General features: G+C 38.8%; 1 protein-coding gene across 7 annotated transcripts; it reads left to right on the top strand.

The window, feature by feature from the left end:
• The first annotated feature begins 282 nt into the window (after window positions 1-282).
• ACBD5 (acyl-CoA binding domain containing 5) lies at window positions 283-24414 on the top strand. 7 transcript variants are annotated; one of them, XM_075211994.1, is made up of 14 exons: window positions 286-685; window positions 4347-4469; window positions 5369-5489; window positions 5996-6068; window positions 9693-9807; window positions 9925-9957; window positions 11174-11338; window positions 13345-13554; window positions 14036-14136; window positions 15906-16080; window positions 17611-17813; window positions 18650-18697; window positions 19377-19486; window positions 23978-24414. In XM_075211994.1, the coding sequence occupies exons 2-14, from the start codon at window positions 4394-4396 to the stop codon at window positions 23988-23990; spliced, it is 1443 nt and encodes a 480-aa protein (XP_075068095.1). In that variant the 5' UTR covers window positions 286-685; window positions 4347-4393; the 3' UTR covers window positions 23991-24414. The 7 variants fall into 7 exon arrangements, with proteins under 7 accessions (XP_075068101.1, XP_075068095.1, XP_075068096.1 ...); XM_075211995.1 differs by having other exon boundaries at window positions 286-591; XM_075211996.1 differs by having other exon boundaries at window positions 286-437.
• Window positions 24415-26280: the final 1866 nt, after the last annotated feature.

A 26280-nucleotide genomic window follows, 5' to 3' on the forward strand; every position in this document is an offset into this window, starting at 1 on the left:
CAGACTAAACTGGCCGTTGAATGGTACGTGTAACAAGCAGCTGTGCACATAAAAAGCAAATACAAGTGTATTTTATTTTTATTTTATTCGGCAAAACACACTTAAAGCAATTATTATGTAGTACAACAAACCGCATTGTTCTGCTATACAAGCGAATCACACTACAAGAAAATGGCCGCCGTCGCGCGACAAGGCGCAAATAGTTTAATCTACAAACCATTGTTTATGCCGCCGCACGAACATACGGTGTCAATAAAGTTATTTTGAAAAACGTTCTTAGTGATCACGCGTTGCTGTGTTTGCGAAGATCCCCGAGGACTACAATTCCCGGCATGCCGTGCAGCGGGTTATGACAGACTGATACAGTATGACAGCTCCGGGGTCTGCAGGTGTATTCACAGGTGATCGGTTCCTCCTGCTCTTGTAATCCCGGTGAGGTATGAGCTATTGCACAGGCTGAACGGTATATCACTGTGCTCTATAGCCTTATGTACGCTGCTTCCAGTGTTGGGCCGCACGTCACCCTGACCTTTGTATTCTGGAGATGTTGACATGACCCAACTGTGTCCATACACCACTATCAGTACACAGGTACTGTCCAGCTGCTGGAGCTGCCCGAGAGCCGTGCAAATGCTTATGTAATACGTTTATCTTCTATATTTCAGACATTTAACCGTGACTGCAGGTAAATCAAATATCCATTGGACTACGTCGTTTATATACATATTTGAACACACACTCTATATTGCCATATGTATTTGTTTGTAATTGGGTACTGTGCCATGCATTCTTGACTTATAGCAGTCCCCAGATGTTGTGAAGCTTATAGTCCAACTACATCTGAAGGACCACAAGTGGTGCAAATTATCCTTAAGTTCCAGGGACTGTCATGTCCCCTTTAGTTGCAAGAGTGTTACAAGAATGTTCAATGATCCTCTGCAGCAGAGTAACTGCAGCTTCTGGTCTTATTCTCTCTTGAAGTGCTGCTCAAACTTTTTGTATCGCCTTTGTTTGTGCAGCTACACTTAATTTGTCTGTCTGTGTGTCCCCATCTTAAGTACGCCCTATTTCCCCCACTGTGAGGCACTGCTATGCAATGTGGCGCCTAACAGATCAATGATGATAATATTATATACACTTTATTGCAGAGATGGGCAACCTGATATATGCAGCCCCTCAGCTTTCAAAAGGGCTGCACATTGCCCTTAATTTCAAGAATGAAGAAACGGCTGTAAAAAGACCTTGGCATTCCCACATCTCTCATTACAAAATGCACCCACATGTCCCTCACTTGCTCCAAAAATGCCACCACATGCCACTTAGACCTTCCACTTGCTGCAAAGTGCATCCAACTGCACTGAGACCCTCACAAGCCATCAGATCCCACATGTACTTTAAAGCTCCCTGCATGCCTCTTAGACCTGCTTGCATGCCCCCACATGTCTTCAACATGCCACTTAGACCTGCTTGCATGCCCCCATATGTCTTCAACATGCCACTCGGACCTGCTTGCATGCCCCCACATGGCTTCAACATGCCACTCGGACCTGCTTGCATGCCCCCACATGGCTTCAACATGCCACTCGGACCTGCTTGCATGCCCCCACATGGCTTCAACATGCTACTCAGACCTGCTTGCATGCCCCCACATGTCTTCAACATGCCACTCAGACCTGCTCGCATCCCCCCATGTCTCTCAGACCTACCCACATACCCTTGAGACCTTACCAATCGAGACTATTGTAAATAATAATAGCAACTTTATTTATTCTCTGAACAATTTCACATGGAGACCTAAGGCACAGGGAGACAGAAGGGTAGAAAATCCACAACATTAGAGGTAAATCGGAAAATCTTGTAAAAATACTCTAGTTTCATACCAAATTATCAGACGAAAGCACTCCCAAAGATGTTCTCTAAGGGAATTTGTTAAAGTATTGATACAGCTTTCCCATGTTTCAAAAAAATGTGTTCTTTCTGAAAGGACGCTACAATCAGTCTATTCGCATAATAAAAAACATTTTTTCCTTTAAATAAATCAAGTGTGGTGGTTGGGAGAGAGATCTGCGTCCTCATTTGGCCGAAATGGCCATTAATATAATTTTTCTCCCTTTTCGAAGCTCCCGTGTTTTGAGGCAAAATGGCCAAAATCGCCAATTTGGGTGTGAACAGTAGATAGTTCTAGCTCTGTCATTGAGAATCTCCACACACAGGTCCAGAAGCCCTTTACAATGGGACAAGCCCAAAAACAGTGGAACAAGTAGGTCTGAGGTCAGCCACATTTGGGCAATTGGAGTCCTTAGATAGACCTATAATTTATTTACGGTGGAGTGAAAGAATTTCTGTGGCAGATGCTGAGAAACATTTCCACACATGTGGAAGCAGGGGGAAGTTTAATTGATGTATCTATGGGTTTTGAGTAATATGGCTTCGTTCAGTTGGGCAAACTACCTTAAACACCTAATTTAGTGGTATGATCTAATAAGTTTCTCCAAAAAGTATAATGAAAGGATATTGCCCTTTTTTGGTGTGTGTGTGTGTGTGTGTGTGTGTGTGTGTGTGTGTTAGATTACAAAAGGGTGTCAAGGGATGTCAATCGATGTCAGAGAAGAAAGAAATAATACTCCTAGCTTAGTGTTGGGATTGATCATCAGGCATTTAAACAAATGTTACAAGCTATAACAAACAAATCTGACAATAAAACAGGATGAAGCTGGGGGCCACAGGTGAAAGGTTGGAGAGCCATATGTGGCCCTAGGGCTTCCTGTTGCCCATCATTGCCCTAAAGTGTATACATCTGTTCCAAGTACCTCCTAGTGCGTATAAATGTTTTAAAAATAACTCCTAATTTGTGTTGAATATGTTTTATTAATTCCTAATACACTAAATGCCAAAATTGTAATGTGTAGATATGAGCTTTTAAGGTAAAATAAATTAGTATGTATTAAGCCTATGTTCTAATTCAACTCCATTACTTCCTGACAGGCAGCTGAATCTTCTCCCACATATTTAGGTCAGTGTCCTGATGGGACTTTGTACAAGTCAGAAAGCTGAGAATGCAGTCATTTGAGTTACTGTGACATCACTGGCCCGGCCCCATGTATGAATCCTCCAATCCACCCTCTGTGTTTCAAGAGCTTTCTCCTAACATGACCATTTGCTGCATATGAGTGAAAGAGAGTGTTTTAGACATATTTAAATATACAGTACACTCCAGTTATTTCACTTAAACGATTCAGCTCAGTAATGCGCAGCCTTTGATATATATTTAATTGCTTTATAAAGTTTGTGGTTTAATTTAGCAGGTGGGACTATCCCTTTAATCTGTCTGAAGTAACCTTAGAGGACACATGTATGTCTGCTTGAGAGACCCTTCTCTGTACTGTGCAAATTAAGATTTATTAAATTTTTGAATATTTAAATTACAGGTGAATTGGATTGAGGGCTGTCATTTCATACAGATCTGGCAACTGGCTGGGGAAAAATTGACTTAAGAGGAGATAATAACTTATGTAAAAAAACAAAAGGCCAATATTTGTTTTGCAGCACAAGGCAGTGAATTTTAAATATGAATAGAGACCATGTAATATACTTCATGCAGTAAATTGGAAGTCTTCATGAAGTTCCATTACATTGTAAAGATTTAGACCAACAAAGTCTAATGCAGTTAGCATGAGAATCAGTCTTTGCTTTTCACCTGCATTTTCAACACTTGTGTTTTGGCGCTACCTGATTTTCCAAAGGAAAGTACATGACTGAAATAGAGTGTGTGACAGGGACCCGGTCGTCTGGTCCAAAAAGATATTTTGTAGCTCAAAAAAATAGGCCCCTCTGTGGTTTAACATGTGTATTTAGGCATATGTGAGAGGAGATAATGATCCTTTTCTTAGAGAGCACCCACCCAGTCTGATTATTGGAACATTATTCTTGCATGCTTTCATTGTGCTGGTATACATCACGTTTTAATCATTTGCGAGCTTCTTGTTATATGCACACACAGACTTAGGGGTATATTTACTAAGCTGCGGGTTTGAAAAAGTGGAGATGTTGTCTATGGCAACCAATCAGATTCTAGCTGTCATTTTGTAGAATGCACTAAATAAATGACAGCAAGAATTTGATTGGCTGCTATAGGCAACATCTCCACTTTTTCAAACTTGCAGTTTAGTAAATCTAGCCCTTAATGCTTATTTATTTTTATTTAACAAATTACAATTAAAATAACATTATTCTTCATGCAATTGTTGGCTATTCCTTGTATTTGTTTGTTATTTAGCTGTAACAATATTACATCTTTTTAGCCTGTGGTATATGGTTAACGTTAAACTTCTCTTTATGTAATGCAGATTTCTGATCTCTCAGGATTTGTTTTTGCGATATCCCTATTCCTAATATGGCAGACACAAAACCCCTTCACCAAACAAGATTTGAAGCAGCTGTGAGTGTGATCCAGAGCTTGCCCAAAAATGGTAAGAATCAATCGGTTCATATTAATTCTTACCATTAAATGAGTAGAGTATCCCACAGAATTATACAGTGGGAACAGAATGATAGCTGTCCAGAGCACAAGCTAAATATTGTAACATAGGATCAGTCATGTTCCCATCAGGGCAAGTGCTGTCCCCATCTAAGTTGAGTAAACTTTTTTTTGTGAACCTTGCTTGACTTTAGGCTTATGTTTGCCCCATTATCACCATTATCTTTGTGTATATGTCGTCTTTTCCTGATCATCAATGATTTGCAAAAATGATAAATGTCTGATCAGATTTTTATTCTTGCTCCCTGCACAAGACAATTGGAAGATGCCTGGCCTTTCCCAGTGATCGTTGTTTTAGTATAAGTGTCAATAGAAATAGTAGTGATGTCTTCTCCCTATTTTAATATCCCTAAACACCTAAATTTTGCCCTTCATTATTCTGACTTATTGTTTTCATTGTGGTAATTTGACAGCACTTGTTATGGAGGTAACTAACCTGTGATGGAACTGCAAGTCCCAGCATAACTTGCCAGCCTTTTCTGCAACCTTTTACAGTGCTTTCTGTATATTACTCTCCTTAATCACACCTAGGTGTCCTGCCGCAGGTTTATTCTGAGAACAATATACATGAAATATAATTGGTGCAATTATTTTTCCTATTTATAATTGCATGCAGTCTCTTATTCCATTTTTGCACCATGTTCAAAGCTTGATTTAATCAAGGAGAACAGTAATTTAAAAACCTGTGTATTCATTGTCATTAAAAAATATTGTTTAGCACGATAAATTGGAAGTTTCAGATGTTATTGGGTTCTGTTCTAAGAATGACTGACTAAAAGGACAGAAACAAGGACACGTTTTGGTTTAGTAAATTGTAACTTTTATTTGCAGGCTCTTTTCAGCCATCCAATGACATGATGCTGAAGTTTTACAGTTTTTATAAACAAGCAACGTTAGGACCATGCAATATAGCAAGGCCTGCATTCTGGGATCCTGTTGGCCGATACAAATGGTGAGTTGCATACAGCGAAGTTGTACTGATAACTATGGCACATACTACTTGCATATAGGTCTCATTAATGTCTAGGTTAAAGACCTCATGTTGAAATTGCTTTGCAAAATACCATGCAAATGTTTAAATAAAAAATATTTTATCTATAATGTAAATGGTTTATAATAGTGTATAGTTTGTTATATAGAGCAAAAACATGTTCTGTATGGAGTATAGTTGCTAAACTGCGGGTTTGAAAAAGTGTAGATGTTGCCTATTGCAACCAGTCAGATTCTAGCTGTCATTCTGTGGAATGTACTAGATTAATTATAGAGAGAAGCTGATTGGTTGCTACAGGCTACATCTCCACTTTTTGAAACCTGCAGAATAGTAATTAGATCATGTGTCAATTCTGAACTGACAAATCCCTACTTACTTGTCTGCATGTGATGTTTGCTGTGTACTAGAACACGTATTTCTTTCCCTTTACATTACACTGCTGGGTTGACTTTTGTTTTCTTGTAAAGGGATGCCTGGAATTCATTGGGCGACATGTCTAAGGAAGATGCTATGATTGCTTACGTTGATGAAATGAAAAAGGTAAGATCCATAGGCAGTGAATTGTATGTAGTTAATCTTCTGCTTAGACTTACAGATTTGAAAGTCTTGTAAATACATGAAATAACATTCCAATTGTCTTGATGGAATGAAATGAGAAATGTTCAGACTAGTTTCGCCAAACCCTTTTCTTGTCCTCTTTTTCACCAGTAGTGTTATGCTTAGTTGGAGAAGGCTATATAGTATGTTAGAAAACATTGCTCATCTTCCAGTCATTAGGCCACACACTGAGACTTGCTTGTAGTCATAATTTGTATTGTTCTTGTTGTTCTTGTCTCATATTTATCCAAATGTTAAACGTTAAATAGTTTGAGCGCTCAGTTGGTAAAATCACTATTATAATGCAATAGTATTCATGGTCACATAAATTAGTGTTGTTCTATCTCTAGGGAACGGCAATCTAAAATAAAGATATAAATATTTGGATAATTAAACTAGTAAAATACCCCTTGTTAGTGGTCGCAGGAATTCACATGTATGTGCTAATATAATGTGCAGGAAGTAAAACATACTGATTTGTATGGGTACAAAATGCTCTTGAATTGCAGAACAGCTTATTTACAAAATATGTGCGAATGCACAGTCCTCTCGTCACGCATGGTCTCGGTGGATAGATCAGTATGTATGCCTAGCTTCAGGCTGTTAGCTGTGCTGATCACATGGATGAATTACTTGTTTTGGAATGATGCTGTCTATTTATTAGATGTAACAGTTCAAATAGTTAAACTGCATTAATCTAAAGGGACATCACTATGAAATGTATATATGTCTTATTTTTTTTAATGCTCCATATATAACATATATCCCTATACTAATATTTTATTAGCAATGATATTACTCTAGGTTTTAATTTTCCACTAAAATCCTCTCATCATCCTCCTCCTTCATTTATATAGCGCCATCAATTCCGCAGCGCTATACAGAGAATATTTGTCATTAGCATCAGTCCCTGCCCCATAGACAGCGGTGGGATGGCTTAGTGGTTAGCACTTCTGCCTCACAGCACTGGGGTCATGAGTTCAATTCCCGACCATGGCCTTATCTGTGAGGAGTTTGTATGTTCTCCCCGTGTTTGCGTGAGTTTCCTCCGGGTGCTCCGGTTTCCTCCCACAATCCAAAATCATACCCTAGTATCTCTCTGTGTGTATATGTGTATATGTTAGGAAATTTAGACTGTAAGCTCCAATGGGGCAGGGACTGATGTGAGTGAGTTCTCTGTACAGTGCTGCGGAATTACTGGCGCTATATAAATAAATAATGATGATGACTCCCTGTGTTATGACCATACCAAATATTTAAAATAGCTACCCATGCAATAAGGTCCCAAGCACTGTTCATAAGTAGAATACACAGAATTAACCTTTAGAATGTGATGTAATATTAATCTTTCTGTTATCTACCTTTGATAGCGCAACTGTCCATCAATTAATATCTATCTTCGTATTCAAACCTAAACTTTTATTTTTTTCCATATTGTGTAGAATATTAAATATATCTCCTATTTCTTTGCAAGTGCCTCCATCTCCAGTTACCCAGTCTCTGGCAGAGCCATTCCCATGGTGCTATGTGTAAAAATACAGTATGGAAGTGAGCACTCTTATAGCGACACCTATCTTTATGGTTACCAGAAAGTGATGAACAGAATATACATTTTAATTGTCTGCTGCAGTCATCAGGACATCCTGTAAAGAACAACTCACTGATCTGGGTTATGGCATTTCCACAGGAAACTAATAAGCACTCTGCTGAGATTTTATTATAGCTAAGTGGTTTGTAAGTTGTAATTTCATACAGAAGCTAATCACTTATCCTGCTCCTCGCTTATCTTCTAAATGTGTCATATAGAATTTCAAGTGAGGATAAGCAGCAGCAGGATCTGCGTGGTCAAAGAAATACAGCTGTTAAAAATATAAATACAAAAGCCCCAATAAGTAATGCAGCAGAAAACTCAGTAGTACTCTGATAAAATCAGTATGAGCTCCGTGGAATTCTACAATTCTATAATAATTTGCTTGACTTATTAGCTCCACCTTGCACATGAGATGTTCATCTGGTGTCCTCTCTATTTTGTGACCTGATTGATTTAATCTGACCATAGATCATGTATTTATCATATTTATGTCACTCACCCCATGACCATTTTGGAGGTGAATAACTCTGGAATAAGCTATAAGTGCAGAAGATTTATGTAGAATGTATTGTGAAAGGGTCGCTAAATGTAGACCCTCATTACCCATCATGAGCAGTTACTTTGTAAAATTCACATCTAAAAGTCTGCCTACCATGAAACAAGAAAAGTCATTTCACATTGCATTTAGTTTTCTCCTTAGTTACCAACCAATCGTAAGCTCTGAAAAGTTAATTAAAATGTTAAAATAAGTGCACAAAAATGTGATGTGCTTAGTGAAAAAGACGTTCCCAGCGATCAAACCCTTATCTCAAATATGTTCTATTCTGGGAAGCCTGCAAAACTTCTATACACGTAGCAATTTATAAAGGTAACATATTTGATTGCTGCATGTATTGGCCCAAAATAACCAGAAATCAAAATGTGATTGGTATTAATTGGATGATGATTGGTCCTGATATGCCATTGCCTGATATATTCCAGTGTGTGGTTATAGCAGACTGCTCTAACTGCACTGCCTGTGATCTGCTCATTCACTTTCTATTCTGAGAGACGGGATTCATAGCCTAACTGGACAGTAATCCAGGCTGAGCAGAGCTGTCTGTGTATGGACAGATATATATATACTGTATGTATTTGAAGGCACACAGGTCCGGTCCAGCTAAGAGTGCCGGCAATGGAGCCAACGCTCAATGGAGCCAACGCTCAATTTGGCCAAACCTGTAGCTGCATCATCGATGCCTATTAGTGTGTGGTTGTAATATGACCAAACCAACAGGCTGCTTAGTCCTATTTTGAAAACATTTAACAATGTGCCAGTTAATGATTATTGTGCATTGTGGTCATTTTACACATTGAGAGAATGGGCCAATATCATAGCAGGAGAGGCCCGCTTAATGTCATTAGTAGCTTATAGATAGTTTTAGTGGTACTTGAAGATAGTCATGGATTGACCATGAAAAATAAATTCCAAACCATTCTACACATTCTTGGTTATTGAGGCAAACATAGATTGTATAGTTCTGCTGTTAATGTACTGTTAAGGCAACTAAGGAAAAACATTTCTTTATAGGTTGTAGTTTCCCTGCAGCGTGTGGTGTAAATGATTACAGTTACTACATAGTAAGGATGAGCACCTATTAAAAACTATGGGGTATATTTTCTAAACTGCGGGTTTGAAAAAGTGGAGATGTTGCCTATAGCAACCAATCAGATTCTAGCTATCATTTTGTAGAATGCACTAAATAAATGATAGCTAGAATCTGATTGGTTGCTATAGGCAACATCTCCACTCTTTGAAATCTGCAGTTTAGTAAATATACCCCTATGTGTATTTTGACCTTTAGTGGTAGTGACCACTAGGGAGCTGCTATTGGCTCGGAGTAATACTTGTTTCTTTATGCAACCAGATTTTGGTTAGAGTGTAAGGAACGTGAATCCGTATGCCATTGTATGACTTCTTGCCTTCTGGACACTAGATTCTTGAGACCATGCCAGTGACGGAGAAAGTGGAAGAATTACTCCAAGTCATGGGTCCATTTTATGAAATAGTGGAAGACAAAAAGCATGGGCGAGGATCTGTTGTAACATCAGGTTGGCCTAACTCCTGCTTTGTATTCTAGAATAAATATAGTAAATGTTTCTCTACTCCTCTGCCTGTCCACTCCCTGCAATGAAATCTTTCTGCTCTTTTTTCCTTTCACATGCCAGTACGACTGGACAAAGTTGCTAAGTCTTTAGAAGGTAGGAAGGAAAAAATCATTTTGATTTACTTTGTCCAGCTATCTTGTTTAGAAGACCAGTCATTGCATGTTGAGAAGCAACAGCACCAAACAATGTGCAGAAAGTTGCTGTATTCCCATAGCAACCAGTCTGATTCCAAATCCTTTTTCTGTTTTGCACATAAGTTAAATACTGTCTGTTTTTTCATGTATCACACAAATATCAACTTTAAATTTCAGTGTACAAATAAGCTATCAAGTATTTGTGTGCTACATGAAAAAACAGACATTGCAAAAATGTACAAAATAGAAAACTAATTTGCACCCCTTGCATTGTAACATGGTTTTGTCCAGGAGACTACTTACTAAATTTTTTTTACTTCACTTTCCTTAATGAATCGGGCCCATAGACATGATATTTTTCCAGGTTGTAGTATCATCTGTTACAACTAAAATAGCTTACTGAGATTTAGGGGGAACTCCATTCTGAGTGAAGCCTCATCAGAGCCCCGAGTGATGTGCTCCTGCTTGTATTTCTGGGTTTTACGATATCTGAACATTGCTGATTTTTTTCTCTCTTTATTTATTGCTTCATTTATGTGTGGTGAGCAATGTTTAGTATCCTAACATCACACGACAGGACTTTGAGAATTCCCCCTTAAGGCCCTGTATATATGGTTAATAACACCTTTTAACAGAGACTGAATAATGTACTTTGACTTCCCTTTTAACAGAACAATGAAAGTGTGTTCTTAAAACCACCCTGCCATATAGAGTATTAAGTTCTGAGCATTGGTGCTTGTATATGCTGCAGACAATGGTGAAATTGACGCAGAGCTTACATCTGTCTGTGTGTGTGTACAGGTCCATTCCCTTACTATATTTTTGAACTTTCAGCATTACAAAGTGTTAAACAGGCTTTAAGAAGACGCTTTTAATGCCTATGTGTAAGAAACTTATGTGGTGAACAACGTTCTGTAGAAATGATCTGATCTATGTTTTGGATTTTTTTTTTGCAAATTAATGGGACATTCGATTTTCTTATGGTACCAACATACCCTTTACTTGTGCAGCTGCAAATATCTAACATATGGATAATTTTCTTCAAGTGATTTCATACTTTCCATATGCATATTCTTGTATTTTTTTGGACAAAGTTAATTGTAACAAACTGCATGTCTAACCTGTATTAACAGGAAAAGAGTGTATATGTATTGTTTAACTTTATCCTTCCTCAGACCTGAGCACTGCCCTGACTTCAACGCCTAATTTTAAGGCTGTGAATGGGAAGGCAGAGAGTAGTGACAGCGGAGCAGAATCAGAAGAGGAGGAGGCTGGGAAGCAGGAGGAAGAGGAAGACGATGATGATGATGATGAAGGAGAAACGGAGCAAAGTGAACATGGTATTAAAGTCACACAGGTCCTATTACATTTTTTCATTTGTATTTGTCCCGTGTAAATATCAGTAGACTAAGGAAATGTTTCCTAAACTTTTGCAGTTTGCGGCACCCATAGAGTCTCCATAATTTTTTCAAGGCACCCCTTCAAAATAATTACCGAGCAATCTCGTTTTATAAGTAGTTGGGTCAAAAAAAACGTAATAAGTATTTAGGTCAGGACAGAAATACTTATTTAGTTGTATGCAAAAATAAAGCACATCTCCTTCATCTCTGCACACTCTGCTGCCCTCCTTCATCTCCGCACACTCTGCGACCCTCCTTCATCTCCGCACACTCTGCCGCCCTCCATCATCTCCGCACACTCTGCGACCCTCCTTCATCTCCGCACACTCTGCCGCCCTCCTTCATCTCCGCACACTCTGCCGCCCTCCATCATCTCCGCACACTCTGCCGCCCTCCATCATCTCCGCACACTCTGCCGCCCTCCATCATCTCCGCACACTCTGCCGCCCTCCTTCATCTCCGCACACTCTGCCGCCCTCCTTCAGCTCCGCACACTCTGCCGCCCTCCTTCAGCTCCGCACACTCTGCCGCCCTCCTTCATCTCCGCACACTCTGCCGCCCTCCTTCATCTCCGCACACTCTGCCGCCCTCCTTCATCTCCGCACACTCTGCCGCCCTCCTTCATCTCCGCACACTCTGCCGCCCTCCTTCATCTCCGCACACTCTGCCGCCCTCCTTCATCTCCGCACACTCTGCACCCTCTGCATCCTGGGGGCCAGGAAGAGAAGAAATAAAAAAACGGAAAAAAAAAACTTACCAATCCACGCGGCGCCCGGGTTACCCAGCATCCTTCTCTCTCCTGGCACTCGTCACTGAATGTTGGACGTGATTACACCACGCCCGATATTCAGTGAGAAGAGAGGAGGGAGGATGCTTTTTGTTTTTTTGTTTTTTCTCTTCCTGGCCGTGGCACCCCTGTGACAGCGCCACTTTGGGATCCGCTGGGCTAAGGTGTAATCATGTTGCATATTTTTTCCTGAGATTTTCTAAAGGTATTTAATAATAATTCCCAAAACCCTCTGACTAATTTTATTGGTTGTTAGTCCACTCGCAGCACAATGTCTTGTGGGCATGATCTAGTGGGAGGGGCATTTCTGACATTGGGGGTGTGGCCACAAGACTTTACAGTCTGTACAGAGTGACACCATAAATCTGTGTTTAGTATATTGTGTTCCCCTGTAGTCTTTACAGGGCCCTAAGTGAAAAGATAAAAGTAGCCCCCAGTTCACTTTCAGCGACAGAAGTGCTGCTACTACTGTTGTCACCAATATATGGCATATTGGCGCTTTTAAGGTATTTGGTAAGGACCAAGTTAGCTTTTGCATGAACTGATCCATTTTTTTTTTGTTGCCTTTTTTTTTTTTTTCTGCTCCAGATTCTTCCTTCCTTCCTCCCCCTGCAGCAATCTCTGCTATATATTTATCAAAGCAGAGAATTCCCCCTTAAATATGTCCTCTACACCACTTTTATCTCATAGCTGTTACGGGCCCCTTGTTCTTAATAAATAGATAGGATGCAGGAACTTCTCCATGTACTGTATATTTGTGGATGTTACTACTAACTATATCGATTTTAGATGTTTTGTTTTTTTTTTATTTAGTTTTTTTTTTAGTTTTTTTTTTTATTGTCTCCAAATATTTGTGGACAAGTTAGAAAACTGGCGCACAGGAAAATATACTGTTTCCTTTAGGAACCAGATGCTTGTTCTCATGGTCTAAAACTACTAGGAAAATTATTAATTCTAATATTTTGCTATGAATAACACATTTTTCATGTGTACCAGTTTTTACAGTGGTCTCCAGATATTTTTATAGACTAATAAACATATTTAAAACACCATTGTGTTTCACATACTATTTTTCCTAGAAAGTAATTAGTTCAAGGTCTTCACTTGTCTCCATGGCCACATTAGAGAGATCTCCTGTGTTTATTGTATTTTGTAATAGAGGAGAAAACTATGAAGGAGGATTCAACTCCCGAGCCATGCCTGGATGGGGCAATGGTGAATGGTTTACATATGGAACACAGTGAATATATTTCAGACATTCCTAATCACATACCTACCAAGTCTATTCTCAGTGAGACTGCAGATGAGATGAATGCAAAGCACGAGAGCACAGAGGACGTTGCATTGAATGACTTGGAAGAAAATAAAGGTTAGTATACAAAGCTTCAGGTGATCTTATATCAGCCAAGCATCTTTATAAAGAAAATTGTAGGGCAATCTTATACATTCTTCAATTACCTACAGGAGTGTTAGGAAAGTGGTTGGGATGATGTGCAGCATAATTCTTTAATCTCTGTTTACATTTCCCCTTGCCAAGTACCCAGCCATATCCTTAACACTCGTCCCTACTGTCGTTTATCCCTGGAAAGGTTGCTGGTACTGATTAATACGTAAGCAAGATTAATGGAAGAACATGTGAACCATTATATTAAATAAATAGTTTGTGTCCGGTGAAGTTAAGATATAATTTATTAATCCATCCTAGATTAATTAAATGCAGTTTATTTTCCCCACTAGATTTTGGTACAGCTGAAATACAGCGTACAATGAGTAGAGTGTGAACCCAGTTCAGGAATACTCATAGTTTCCTCCTAGATGTAAATGAAAACTAGTAAAATCTTGTTTTCTAGATGATGGTTGCAAAGAGGATATTGCTACAATGCAGCACTTGACGAGTGACTCGGACAGTGAGGTTTTCTGTGACTCTATGGAGCAATTTGGACAAGATGATGTAAGTGGTCTTTTTCTTTGTGTTATTTAATTCTGGCTTTGACGCAACATTTTAAAAGTGGCTTCAATGGGTTTCATTCCACAACTAAAAATTCAGTTTCTACAAGAGGAGATAAAACGTGTTCCTGTATTTCCTAAATGCGTCTGTCTTTATAGTTTTATAAAATACTAATTGCTGAGAACAAAGCAGAGCTCTCGGATGCTGACTATGGGTTTTCTCACTTGTTCTACATTTTGCGATTTACGAAGCATTACAGACCATATTTTAATCAGTATTTTAACAAACCATAACGGGAACATAGATCCCTTTGAAATCAAGAACTACTAGGGTAAAGAGAAGAGAGCATAAAAGAGAAACAGTATATATTTTATATCACAAGGTTCTTGTTCAATCTAAGGGGGGAGGATTCAAAAGTAATGACACAAATAGGTCAGTTATGGCATTTCTCTCTATCTTTGATTTGGGAGAGTTCGCTTCTCCAAGGTCTCTGTTCCACTGCTAAATTTCATGCCTTTATATAGTAACAGTAGTGACAATAGAAAACCAGTAAACAGGATTGCCAGATGTCATGAAATACTCTCAAGGGTGTATGTGCTAAACTGCAGGTTTGAAAAAGTAGAGATGTTGCCTATAGCAACCAGATTCTAGCTGTAGAATGTAGTAAATACATGACAGCTAGAATCTGATTGGTTGCTATAGACATCTCCAATTTTTCAAACCCACAGTTTAGTAAATATACCCCTTAGGCCTTTATAGGGATGTTCAGGTGTCTACTATATAATCTCTGTACTTGGTGGGAATATTACTCTCAATACATGGTGCCCTCAACAGTTTAGCATTTCATGTACTTTACATGTTGGTTTTAGTACAGGGTGCAGTGTATTCATGTACTTTACGTGGTGGTTTTAGTACAGGGTGCAGTGTATTCATGTACTTTACATGTTGGTTTTAGTACAGGAGGCAGTGTATTCATGTACTTTACATGTTGGTTTTAGTACAGGGTGCAGTGTATTCATGTACTTTACATGGTGGTTTTAGTACAGGGTGCAGTGTATTCATGTACTTTACATGGTGGTTTTAGTACAGGGTGCAGTGTATTCATGTACTTTACATGGTGGTTTTAGTACAGGGTGCAGTGTATTCATGTACTTTACATGGTGGTTTTAGTACAGGGTGCAGTGTATTCCAAGCAAAATGCCCTTGGTGACAGGTAAAGGGAACTTCCACTTGGGGGCAATTGATTGGCAGGGCATCCTATACAACAGTCCTCAAGCAGGGATGCAGAGGAACCTTTATATTTTTGGTGTATCTATCATAAACCCCAGTACTCAAACGGTTAAAGGTTGCATGAAAAAGTTGTAGTCTCATGGAACAAGTTGTATAGATAATTTAGGGGACATGTCCTGATCTGTCCCAAGTCTTCCACTCGGGTGCATTTGCAGGTATGGCCCTCTATTTAAAAATACATTCATATACCTATATCTGTACTAATCTAGCTTTAAAAGTCTATTCATGATGTCGTATTGCAAATATCCCAAACGCCTGGTGACTGACTTAGATTGCAGTATGCTGGGTAAAAGGTTCTCCTGAATTTGGATAAATACATTTGTAGTTGTCGTCATAAACATCCCATGCATGAGCTGATAAAGGTTGGGAATGCTGTATAATTAGTCCTATATAAATGTACTTCTAAATGTGCCAGGAAAGAAGGAATCCTTGTACAATCTGTTTCCCAAGCTGACCTGACGATGGGGTCTCTTGTTCTACAGGTAGATCACAGTCAGCTAATAGAAGACGCTATGCTGACGGAGCTCTCATCAGAAAGCTGGGTTGGGGGCGAGGTCAAAGATGGTGGAGAAGATGGTAAGGCGTCTGGCCGGACACCTCAGAAAGAGAAGTCTGGCAATGAGAAGGCTCCATACTTCACTCCTAGGAGAGGGAGAGGTATGTTAACCCCCAATATTGCTTCCCCAGATTTTTCCATTATGATTAGCATAAAACCAACAATTCTTTGTACTAATTTCAATTGGTGAAATAAATGGCAAAGCATGACTTGTAAATGTCAAAATATGATCGTCATTTATCAATGTAAATCCATACTGTGGTTTCTGTTGACCAACTTTGTGGTTTTCAGGATATATAGGCTATGTTTAATCTCCTGAAAACAGCTGTCATGCATTAATCTTGTTGTAGAAGACCTTTGTATCATTTAAAGACTGGAATGGTTTTAGCAAGATAAGCGTGATGCTGAATGGCTAATCAGCTCACACTTTGAGTCACCCAATAGCAGTATACATGTCTGACTTTGATTTGCTTATAGGCTAAATATAGGTTATGATTATCAAGAGTTTCTCTAGAGTAGAAGCTAAAAATTAGCTAAATACTGCCGACGGGCAGTACGCAGTAAAACAGAAATAGTACTCGTTTCCAGCCTCTACTGCTGTTCTGCTTACATAGTGTGTTGCAGATAGAAATATAATTCATTAGCATGACTTGGTTCAAACTGCACCTTGTTATTCCCTGCTGTCCCACCACAAGGTACAGGGAGAACACAGGTTCAACGCCTGCAGTACGACACTGATGTATGATGGACAGCTGGGTTGGTCATAGGTGAATGCTGTTCTTTTACTGTGTTCTGCCCATAGGCAGTTTTTGTTTTTTTTTTGTTTTTTTTTATGTATTTGTGAAGGAATATAGTTGGCCATACACATTGCCATTACCATTGGTTGTATTAAGCTGAATAAGGCATAAATAGCTGTATGCTACAATCGCAATTGATGTCTGATCGTTATTTATCAAATGATTATCAGGACTGTCGAAAAAATGCGGTTGGTGATTGCATCTGACACCTAGGATATAGTCACATTCTGAAGGCCAAGGGGTAAATTTATCAAGCTGCGGGTTCAAACAAGTGGAGATGTTGCCAATAACAACCATATTCTTGTTATAATTTATTTACTACATTCTACAAAATGACAGCTAGAATCTAATTGGTTGTTATTGGCAATATCTCCATTTTTTTTTTTTTTTTTTCAAACCTGCAGTTTGATAAATTTACCCCCAAGTTTGTCTGATTTGTCCACATACTTGTGTGATCTGATTGGACATAGATCCAGCCACTTGGAGCGCTGGTTGATTTGGCTGCATCTTCCTGTGTATGGTTACTTTCAGATGCTTGCCAGTGTGTTGCCATACAATTTGATGGCATGTATCTTATTACATCTGTTATGCTTGCTTGTTGTATAATAATGGCTGATGATTGATTGTGGGCTTATTAATGAGATGTACTAGTAAACATTCATTTTTAGCACATGCTAAGTTCAGGCAAAGTTTTGTTATGCAGAAATATATTAATGTCATATGGCAAGAGAAGGGCATTGGGGTAGATCTCTGCACTTTTGGGCAATGGTATGGAGATATAATTATTGTTTCCCTTTTAATTATAACTACACTGATGTTGTTTCTTCCATCCAGCAAATCGTATGCACCCCGTAGGTGAAGGATCTCAAAGAGGACAGATGGGCAGTGGTGAAGGTGGAGGAGAGGGCTGGGGATCAGAGAGAGGACCAAATGGAAAACTAAATGAGCAGATTGCTGTTGTACTGATGCGGCTACAAGAGGACATGCAGAACGTCCTTCGGAGGCTTGAAACATTGGAGACCCTTACTGCCTCACAGGTAGCCGCTCACTGCGTATATGTTGCGTATTATAACAATTAGAGGTTTAATGCATTCATACACATCTGATAAAACATGCTCTATCATTTCTTTCATAGAAAAAAATGAATAATAAAATGTTTTTAAAATAGTTATTCCTGGTAAACAAAACAAGTCCTACAGCTGAGAAACGTGTTGTTGAATAGATCTTGTGTAGCGACGCCAAGTATGTATTCTATCACGTGTTTTTTTTTTTAAATCCAGTATTTTTTATTGGAAATTTTCAAGGTACATACATACCAACAACAAAACAAAAAATAAACAAATACAGAAGAAAGAAAATACAGTCGCAAATATGTCAATATTGAATATAAAATATTGGTTAAATTGTAAGACACCAGTATCGTATTCTATCACGTTTAATGAAAATGAGTTACTCGCCCTGTTGCCTTATGTAAGATCACAGCAGAGTCCACAAAATGAATATTCGTGTTGGTAGCCGAGAGAACTTTCAAACTCCTTATCCAGAATACAGAAGTAGTGATTTTGTTATACGGCAGCTGTGGCTAGAGCCACGGCAGCTGTGGCTAGAGCCGCAGCTCATTGGAATGGACTTGCAGCCCATCAATGTTAACTGTCAAATTATTCAGTGGTATTCATGGCGGAGCAGTTTGTGAGTTTGAAAGTTTTCTTGAGCTGCTAACATCAGATGTAATTTCAGGAGGATATATAGCACTCTTATCTACAGTAGTTGTGGGTGTCATAGTGTACAGATTTTCCCCCTTCTGTTTTCCATGTTTGTTTTTGAGGAAAAACTTATAGAATTATTTTTTTTTTTTTTATATATATTTTTTTAGACCAATGCAATGCTACAGGAATCTAATGTTCAACATTCTGCTAAAAAGGTAAAACAAGACCCTTTTCCTCGATTTTACATGTTGTGGATTCTCTGCATCATCATTTTATTAAAACACCAGCAGTCCGATACCCATCGTTGGAACTCTATCCGTTGCCACACATAGGCAGATAGGCGAGAGAAACGGGAGCACCTGTATTACCAAATAGGACAGATCCAGTTAAGCAATTGGTTCACATGGAGCTCAATTCATGCAGGCTGGCTCCGCAAATTGGCAAATCTCGGTTATCAGCCTACCAGATTTTCCGCATGTCCTGATCAGCATCTGATTAATAGCAAATATATGGTGATTAAATCCGATGGCTGTTTTAGGGTCAAAATGGTCTAAAGCAGCCAAATCTGTCTTTTTCCTTTAGAATTAAAGTTATTTTAGATAATAGTGTGAGGTGTGGGAGAATGTGTGTTTGTTTCTTCATAGACTTTCTCCTATAAGTCTACTGAGCGTTGCAAGGATATATCAGAGCCTAAACTGACAAATTACAGAGAACCATAGCTGGAAGCTAGGCAACAAGTATGAATTACCATCATTCCACATTAAACCAGTACTGTATTTACTTTTAGTGGCCATCACATATTAAACTGCATTAATCGGTGAAACCTATGTGTTGGCACTGTATAGCGATTAGACATACCTGTCCCTGTGTCTCATATATACATTTCTTTCTCAGAAATCGTCTTGGTGGCACTTTGAGAGTTCATCTGGCACGTTGGCATTTGCAATCATTTGGCCATTTATTGCTCATTGGTTAATACATCTATACCAACAGAGGAAGAGGAGGTAGGTTTTACCCTCCACCTATTTTTTTTACAATTATTTGAATTTCTTAAATTGTAGCCCATTTAGTTTACAAGTTTTAAATAATTATCCCTCTTCATACCATCCATTTTATAACACCACCGTCACTTACCATCTGGTTTATTCTGTGCACTGTTTGTGACACAACCCTCACCATAACACCCGTTTAGGCTGGGAGCACTCTATATGAAATCCTGTATCCTTTTAAACGGAATTTATACCCTAAATCTGCAGTTGCTCGAAAAAATGCAAATCAGACCTGCACACACAGGTCATATTTAGTAGTACATTGTATATATTTTAAATGTTTCCTTCATTTTTTACCTTTTTAATTAAAAGAATGCACAACAGGTGCCTAGGCTTCTATTAGTGCATTCTACCTTCAGGTTCAGAGGGGGAATTCTATTAAACAGGTCAGCACTGAAAGTGTAAGGAGATGGTCCTTATTATAGAGGTGAATTCACTCCAAATTCAATCAAATCTACAAACACTCCTATGTCAAGTTTAGCATTACATCACTTCTGGGTATTACATTAGATATAGAGATAGATTGAATTATATAGATATAGATAGATATGATTCATTTTACCTTTATTATAAGTAGAATCTACTTCCCGTCTCGGCTTTTACAAAATCCACTCTTCTATATGTGTAACAGTTGCTGTGAGAGCTTAGATATGAGGGTTATCTTACAGAAGCTGTATATCTGTTTTGGACTGGAAAATCAGTCTGCTCCTAACACCTGAAGATGTACATGGTGGAAAGAGTGATACATCTCTTCAAGACCAACGCCCCCCCCCCCCCCCTACACATTTAATTCATTGAAACATTTCTGATTTATTTTTATTTTTTTTCTAAACTACTATTCTGTTTAATTTAATTTCTCAAATTAATCATGATAGTGAGTGGACATCAAGACTGTCTTTATTACATGTGTCACTTTCTGTGTGTTTGAAATGTTTTTATTACATGGGCCACTAGTGTTTAGAGACGGGTGTTCCTCAAAAGGTCAACTGCAAGGTGCAAAATGTACGTCAATAAAAGTACATAATGAGTCTTGATCGGTGCAGGAAAACTCAAGGCCTTTTGCAGTAATAATGCTGTGTGCCCTCCTGCAAAGCAGGAAAAGCCCCTGTAAATGTATTGTCTACACCTTTTATTTCATTAAAATAATCTCGTGTGCAAAGTGAAATCTCTTATTTGCATGTGGGTCAAATTGAACGATACGAACTTCTCCACCCCATTGGATTCCTCCATCTTGCATGCCCCATAAAACCGGGTGCCCACATGATGTCACAAGAGTGTTTGTGCTGTAAGTTTTCGCCTTTACGGTTCATAAATTACCCTTAATATTTTCAGTGCTGGGTATGTTGAGATTTAGCAGCAGCCAAATGTTTTTATACATTTTCTCCCAATGGAACTTGCAACACTGGCATCTGGAGAGTAAAAGTACATACCAGTTGTAGCTGAAGGGATAGGCCTTTGTTAACGATACAGCACTCCTAAGAGAATTTTGAATGAATGGTGAAAACCATTGTTTATAAATGTACAAATTAGTAAAATTTCACACGCAGGAAGCCAATTCATTAGTTGTCAGCTACTCCCCACATACGGTCTATATTGGCTGTCGCCAAAGTAGAATCTTCATAATGTTCATGTCTGCTGTGTTGTGGGGTGGAAGAGATGCTGTTTCCCAAAGGTAAGTTAAGGTGGATACAATAGAAGAACAAAACAAAGACAGTTGTTGTCAGTGCTTAACCTTATAACACTGCTTATCTGTGTGTATCTAGCAAAATGAAAACATGAGATATTGGTTCATATTTTGCCTGCATCCCAGCATCAAGGGCACCTCATTATATGCAGGTCCTACACTGACTTATATGCTTCAAACACCTTTAAAATACAGTTATAATCAGATTCACTTACCTCCCAGGTATAGGGGCTTATATCTAGCAAGGGCTGGCTTGGGAGTCACACCCAAATGAGCCTTAAATAGGCCTGATAGACAGTTGCTAAGACAACACAAGGCAATATTTGAAACAAAGCCAGAGAAGAAATATGCCCACCCGCTGTATATCCCATTTTATATATGGTACCAGCAGCATGGTAATATAAATGCCCATATATATGAAGAACAAGACTTCTATCAGAGCCATTACCTCTCTGGGGTTACTCTGGACTTTGACACAGATAATCTGTAATATACAGCCCAGCCCAGATTTCATTATATCTGCCTGTAAGTTCAATTGTGGTAAAGGAATTTTAACTGGAAGAATGTAAATAATAGTGAGTGAGGATATTGATTTTCATTGAGTATTTGCAGCCTCCAAGATATTGTAGGGATGTCCATTAATGAGATCTGTAAGTATTCATTTAAAAACAAGAAGGAAATAATTCTTATATAAAGATCCGTAATGTGAAGCCAGCAAAAATTTCAAGATCGTGTATTGAGTCCCTGCTCTGTTTGTCTAAGTTCTAATTAGTAGGAGGTATACCAATAGAGCCTCTGATTTATCAGTGTTAAGTTAGAATACTGATATTGCTTCATAAGCTGCTAAAAAAATTTGAGATAAGGTAGGGGGCAGTATAGGACAGAGATTTTTTTTTTCCCTCAAACTTTTCAGGCTGCGCTCCGCTCTTTGAAATATGTGGCCAGGCCACTCATTCCAATCCTTATTCCCAGGCAAATGTAGATATATGCATAAGAAGATATGCTTACCAGCCTAGTCTAGGGGGTGGATAGGTGGGACTGCTGTTCAGGGCCCCTCAAATCAAGGGGCTCTGCTGCTTATGCCCCAGTCATTAATTCTTTCCATCAAATGGATGGAAATTCCAGCAATTTTAGATCTTTAAGCCGTGTTCAATAGAACCAATGCCCTAGGCTTAAGCACCAGCAGTGCCTTTGAGATAAGGGATGCCAACCCAGACACTTTGAGGATGGATAGATGGTGCATTATTCTCCTGTCCAACGCTTTCCACTGCTCTCTTACCATTGCTCTCCTCTCTCCACCTGCTTCCCTTTATTCCTCTGTATGCTTCTCCCCATGCTGGTCTTATTCTCTCTATCGTTCTCCTTGACCTATGCTCCTTTCTCATCTCTCCCTGCTCATACATCTTTTTGAAACCTGCACCTTATTCTGTTTCATCCTCTCCCCATCAGCTCCTTACCACCCCAGCAGCACTGCTATTTTTCTTCCTCAGACCTTGTTCCTTTCTCTCTGTCTTCTCCCATCTTCCACATTGAGCAGTAATGTTGTAAAAAGGAAGACCCCTCCACATTGATGAGCCACCTGGTAAAGCATGCTCCCTCCGCTGTGCAATAGATGCCTTCGATACCCGGTATTGCTTTTAATTAAGTAGATGCACCTACATGTGCTGCTGATGGATCTGATGAATGGTAAACTCCTCCTGTCTCTTGGTATGTGCCCCCCCTAGGGGAGCCTGCCATGGTGTAGAAGTTGCAGCGTCTTCATGGTTCATGACCTCTATCCTACTGATATCCTGGATTGTTTAAATATGTATGGCTGTAGGTTCTGTATATAGAATGAATGGCAGAAAGAGTAGAGGGCAGCCTTGGTGAGTAGCATTGGAAAACAGTGAACAGATGGGAGGACTATAACCTTATATGACCAATACGAAAAACAACTATAAAAAGTAGATATATTTTCCTGAAAGAAACTTAGCTCATCCTCCTCAGGACTTGAACATGAAAGGCCAGGACACATGGTTACAAGCCTTCTCTGCATCCAAACCAAGGACCAGAGAAGACCTTTAAGAAAGAAATTTTTAGTGTTAGTTTTATAACATGATTTCTGTCAGTAAGTGCTGGCAAAATCATACTTTAATCTGTTTGCTAGAATGTTCATGAATCATTTAAGATCTGAATTAAGGAGCAATATTGGATGGTAGTTGATACTTACGGATCCCTATCTCCTTTATGAATGACCGAAATAAGGGACTGGAGTGTTGTGGAAGGGATATGGTTAGCATTAAGTTCATAAATAACATCTTCAAACCGGGGTTGGTATACATTATAATACCTATCTGGCCTAGTGTCTGTTGATCAGGGAAGTCCTTGATTTCAGCTTTCATCTTATCCCAAGACCTCATTATTTAGTATATCTATTTGTGCCTCAATCCAATTCCAATGGGAATTATGTAATAAAGTTTCAAGAAGAATATATCTTCAGAACTCAATGGTTGACTGTACAATAGAAGGGCATAAGTATATTTTCAATACGCAAAAAGGTTTTTGATGTTTATGTGACACTATAGAAAAGGGATATTCTAAAGGCATATGGAATAAAAAAATAACATGGTACAAACTACATTTGTTTTGCAGAGCTTGCATTGCTATTAAAACTGGGGTAATTATTGTCTGTGGAATGTTTTATTCCTTAGTACAAAACAAAACACAAACTACAACTTGTATTCTGCCATCTTACATTATAATATTGAACATTGAATCACCAGGAAACCCGCCTGAGCACTCGCTGGAACAGCTACCCTTGTTCAGAAGACCTACCTGGGACGACCTCTCATTCTCCTACTGAGGATCGCAGTGGCTGGGATTGTTCTTCTAATCGCTCTAGTAAATTCCTTGCACTATGTGAATGGTAACTAAATAAGGACTAATTTTACTAAAGCTTGATACAAGAAATATATGCTAAGCTGGCAGTAGTCTTAATGCATTCTTTTATCACATTTAAATTCAATTGGAACTAAATTATTTTTAAATCTATTGAAAGCATGTTGTAGATCAACTATACTCTTGTGTGAGGGTACAAGGAAGTTAGGTGAATATCATAGTTGTGATTTAAAGAAATAAAATCTTAACTGTGATGGACAATGTTATACTGGAATTTCTTTTTTGGAATATTAACTTAAGTAATAAAAACATATACCTTTAACATTGGTTTTCACTGAACTTTTTCCAAATAGAGGACAGATTATAATAGGGGTGTTACATGGAGGTGAAAAATGGACACGTATCTACTTGCCTGGTTACATGCTAGGGGTGTAAGAGTTTACATCAATGATGGGCAACTTGAAGTAGCTGGAGAGCCGCAGGAGTTGGCCTTCAGCCTTCAAAGAGGCTGCACAGAGGAAGGAGGGAGTGCACAGTGCACGCCTCATCCATGTATCCTGTGTGATGTCCATGCACTGTGCAGAGGGATCATCTGATGTGGGGGGCTGATGCCTCCATTCTAATAGATCTAGAGCCGCTTGCTGGGGGCCACAAGAGAAGGCTTGGTTGCCCACCGCTGGTTTACATGGTTTCTCTTTGCCAATGCAGACTAAAACTATTGTATTTAATATTACCATGCTACATACTTCTGAGTTGGTTTTCTTTTAGGAGTCTCGTTGATAATATTAAAGGCTGAAATAAATGCTTACATAGCTTCTGATTGTTTCTTAGAAGAGAGTCAGTGACTTAACATAAACACCACCTGTCATCAGGTAACACCAGCAGTCTGCCGGAGAATGATCACCAAGTAAACGCCAAGGATCGCTAATAGTAATTGTTCCTTCCAAAACATTTACAAATAGTGACTGTGTGATCACCAATACTAATCAAGGGACCATAGAGGAGTTATCCCTAAATAATTATCTATAGGGAATGCACTCCTTTTATGTGTTCATCATCAAACTTACATCTCCTTTTAAAAAAAACCAACAATTGCATCTGTGAAGCACATACACAATAATTCTACAGTAAGGGAAAGAGTAATTTTATAGCAAGTGAAACTGATAGTAAATTGGCAGCCATGACATTGCTGGTACTGAACTATCACCCATACCAGCATACTTCAAAAAAAACAAAACAAAAAAAAAACAACAACCTGTAGTTCAAGAATTATAAGTCATACATTGTATAAAAGCATGTTGAAAAGTTAGTTTGGAATTTTTGGAAGAGTGCTATAGATTGCATGGCAGTGGGCCAGTGCGTAGTGCAAGCACAAAGCGACTGTCAAGGTCACCAGGGAATGAAGATTAAAACATTGTCTCTGATCCAACGCATAGAAAGTCATCCGTCTCCTTTGGGAGAAAAACACAATTCCTGACAATCCAGATGGCAGTTCAAACAAGAAGTATACATGTCCATTGTAAATTTAGCATTGTCCTTGCTGAAGGTGAGGATGTATTTGATCATTATCGGACTGATGTTTGACTTGATGACCATTCTGATTTGCAAACTCTCAAATTCACAGTTGTCAGTTGATGATTGTAATAATGCCACAGAAACACTCTAAACCAGCTACTGTCACTGGTGGAAGAATTTGATAGAAGGAAAAATTATAGCAGGACACTATGGCACACTACCCAAACATGTGTTTAGCTACGATCAAATTATGCCTTTTAAGATTGTTAATATAATGCAGATTTAACAATTGATGGTTTGTGTTGAACCAAGATGGCAAATACCTAGTCTGTTATTTTTCAACTAAAGCTGTACTCTTTATACGCTCCAAAAGCGTGGTAATGCTCACAATCAGGTGGTTGGTTCCTGCCACAAAAGATATATGGTTGAGTGACTATGGCCATATATGACACACACAATAATATTGGAATTGGTGCTGCTACACACTGCATTTATTTTCCACCATTCATGTCGTCAACAGAATCTGATCCTTCATGGGTACTCTGCAACACTTCTTAAACACAAATCACTAAGGCAAATGGTCTCTTACATTAAAATTGTTAGAAAATGTTTGTATTAAGTGCCCAATAATCTCTGTACCCTTGCTTCATCTTATAAATGTGAAACAAAAACT

This window comes from Mixophyes fleayi, chromosome 5 (assembly GCF_038048845.1).
Source record: "Mixophyes fleayi isolate aMixFle1 chromosome 5, aMixFle1.hap1, whole genome shotgun sequence".
Lineage (NCBI taxonomy): Eukaryota > Metazoa > Chordata > Amphibia > Anura > Limnodynastidae > Mixophyes > Mixophyes fleayi.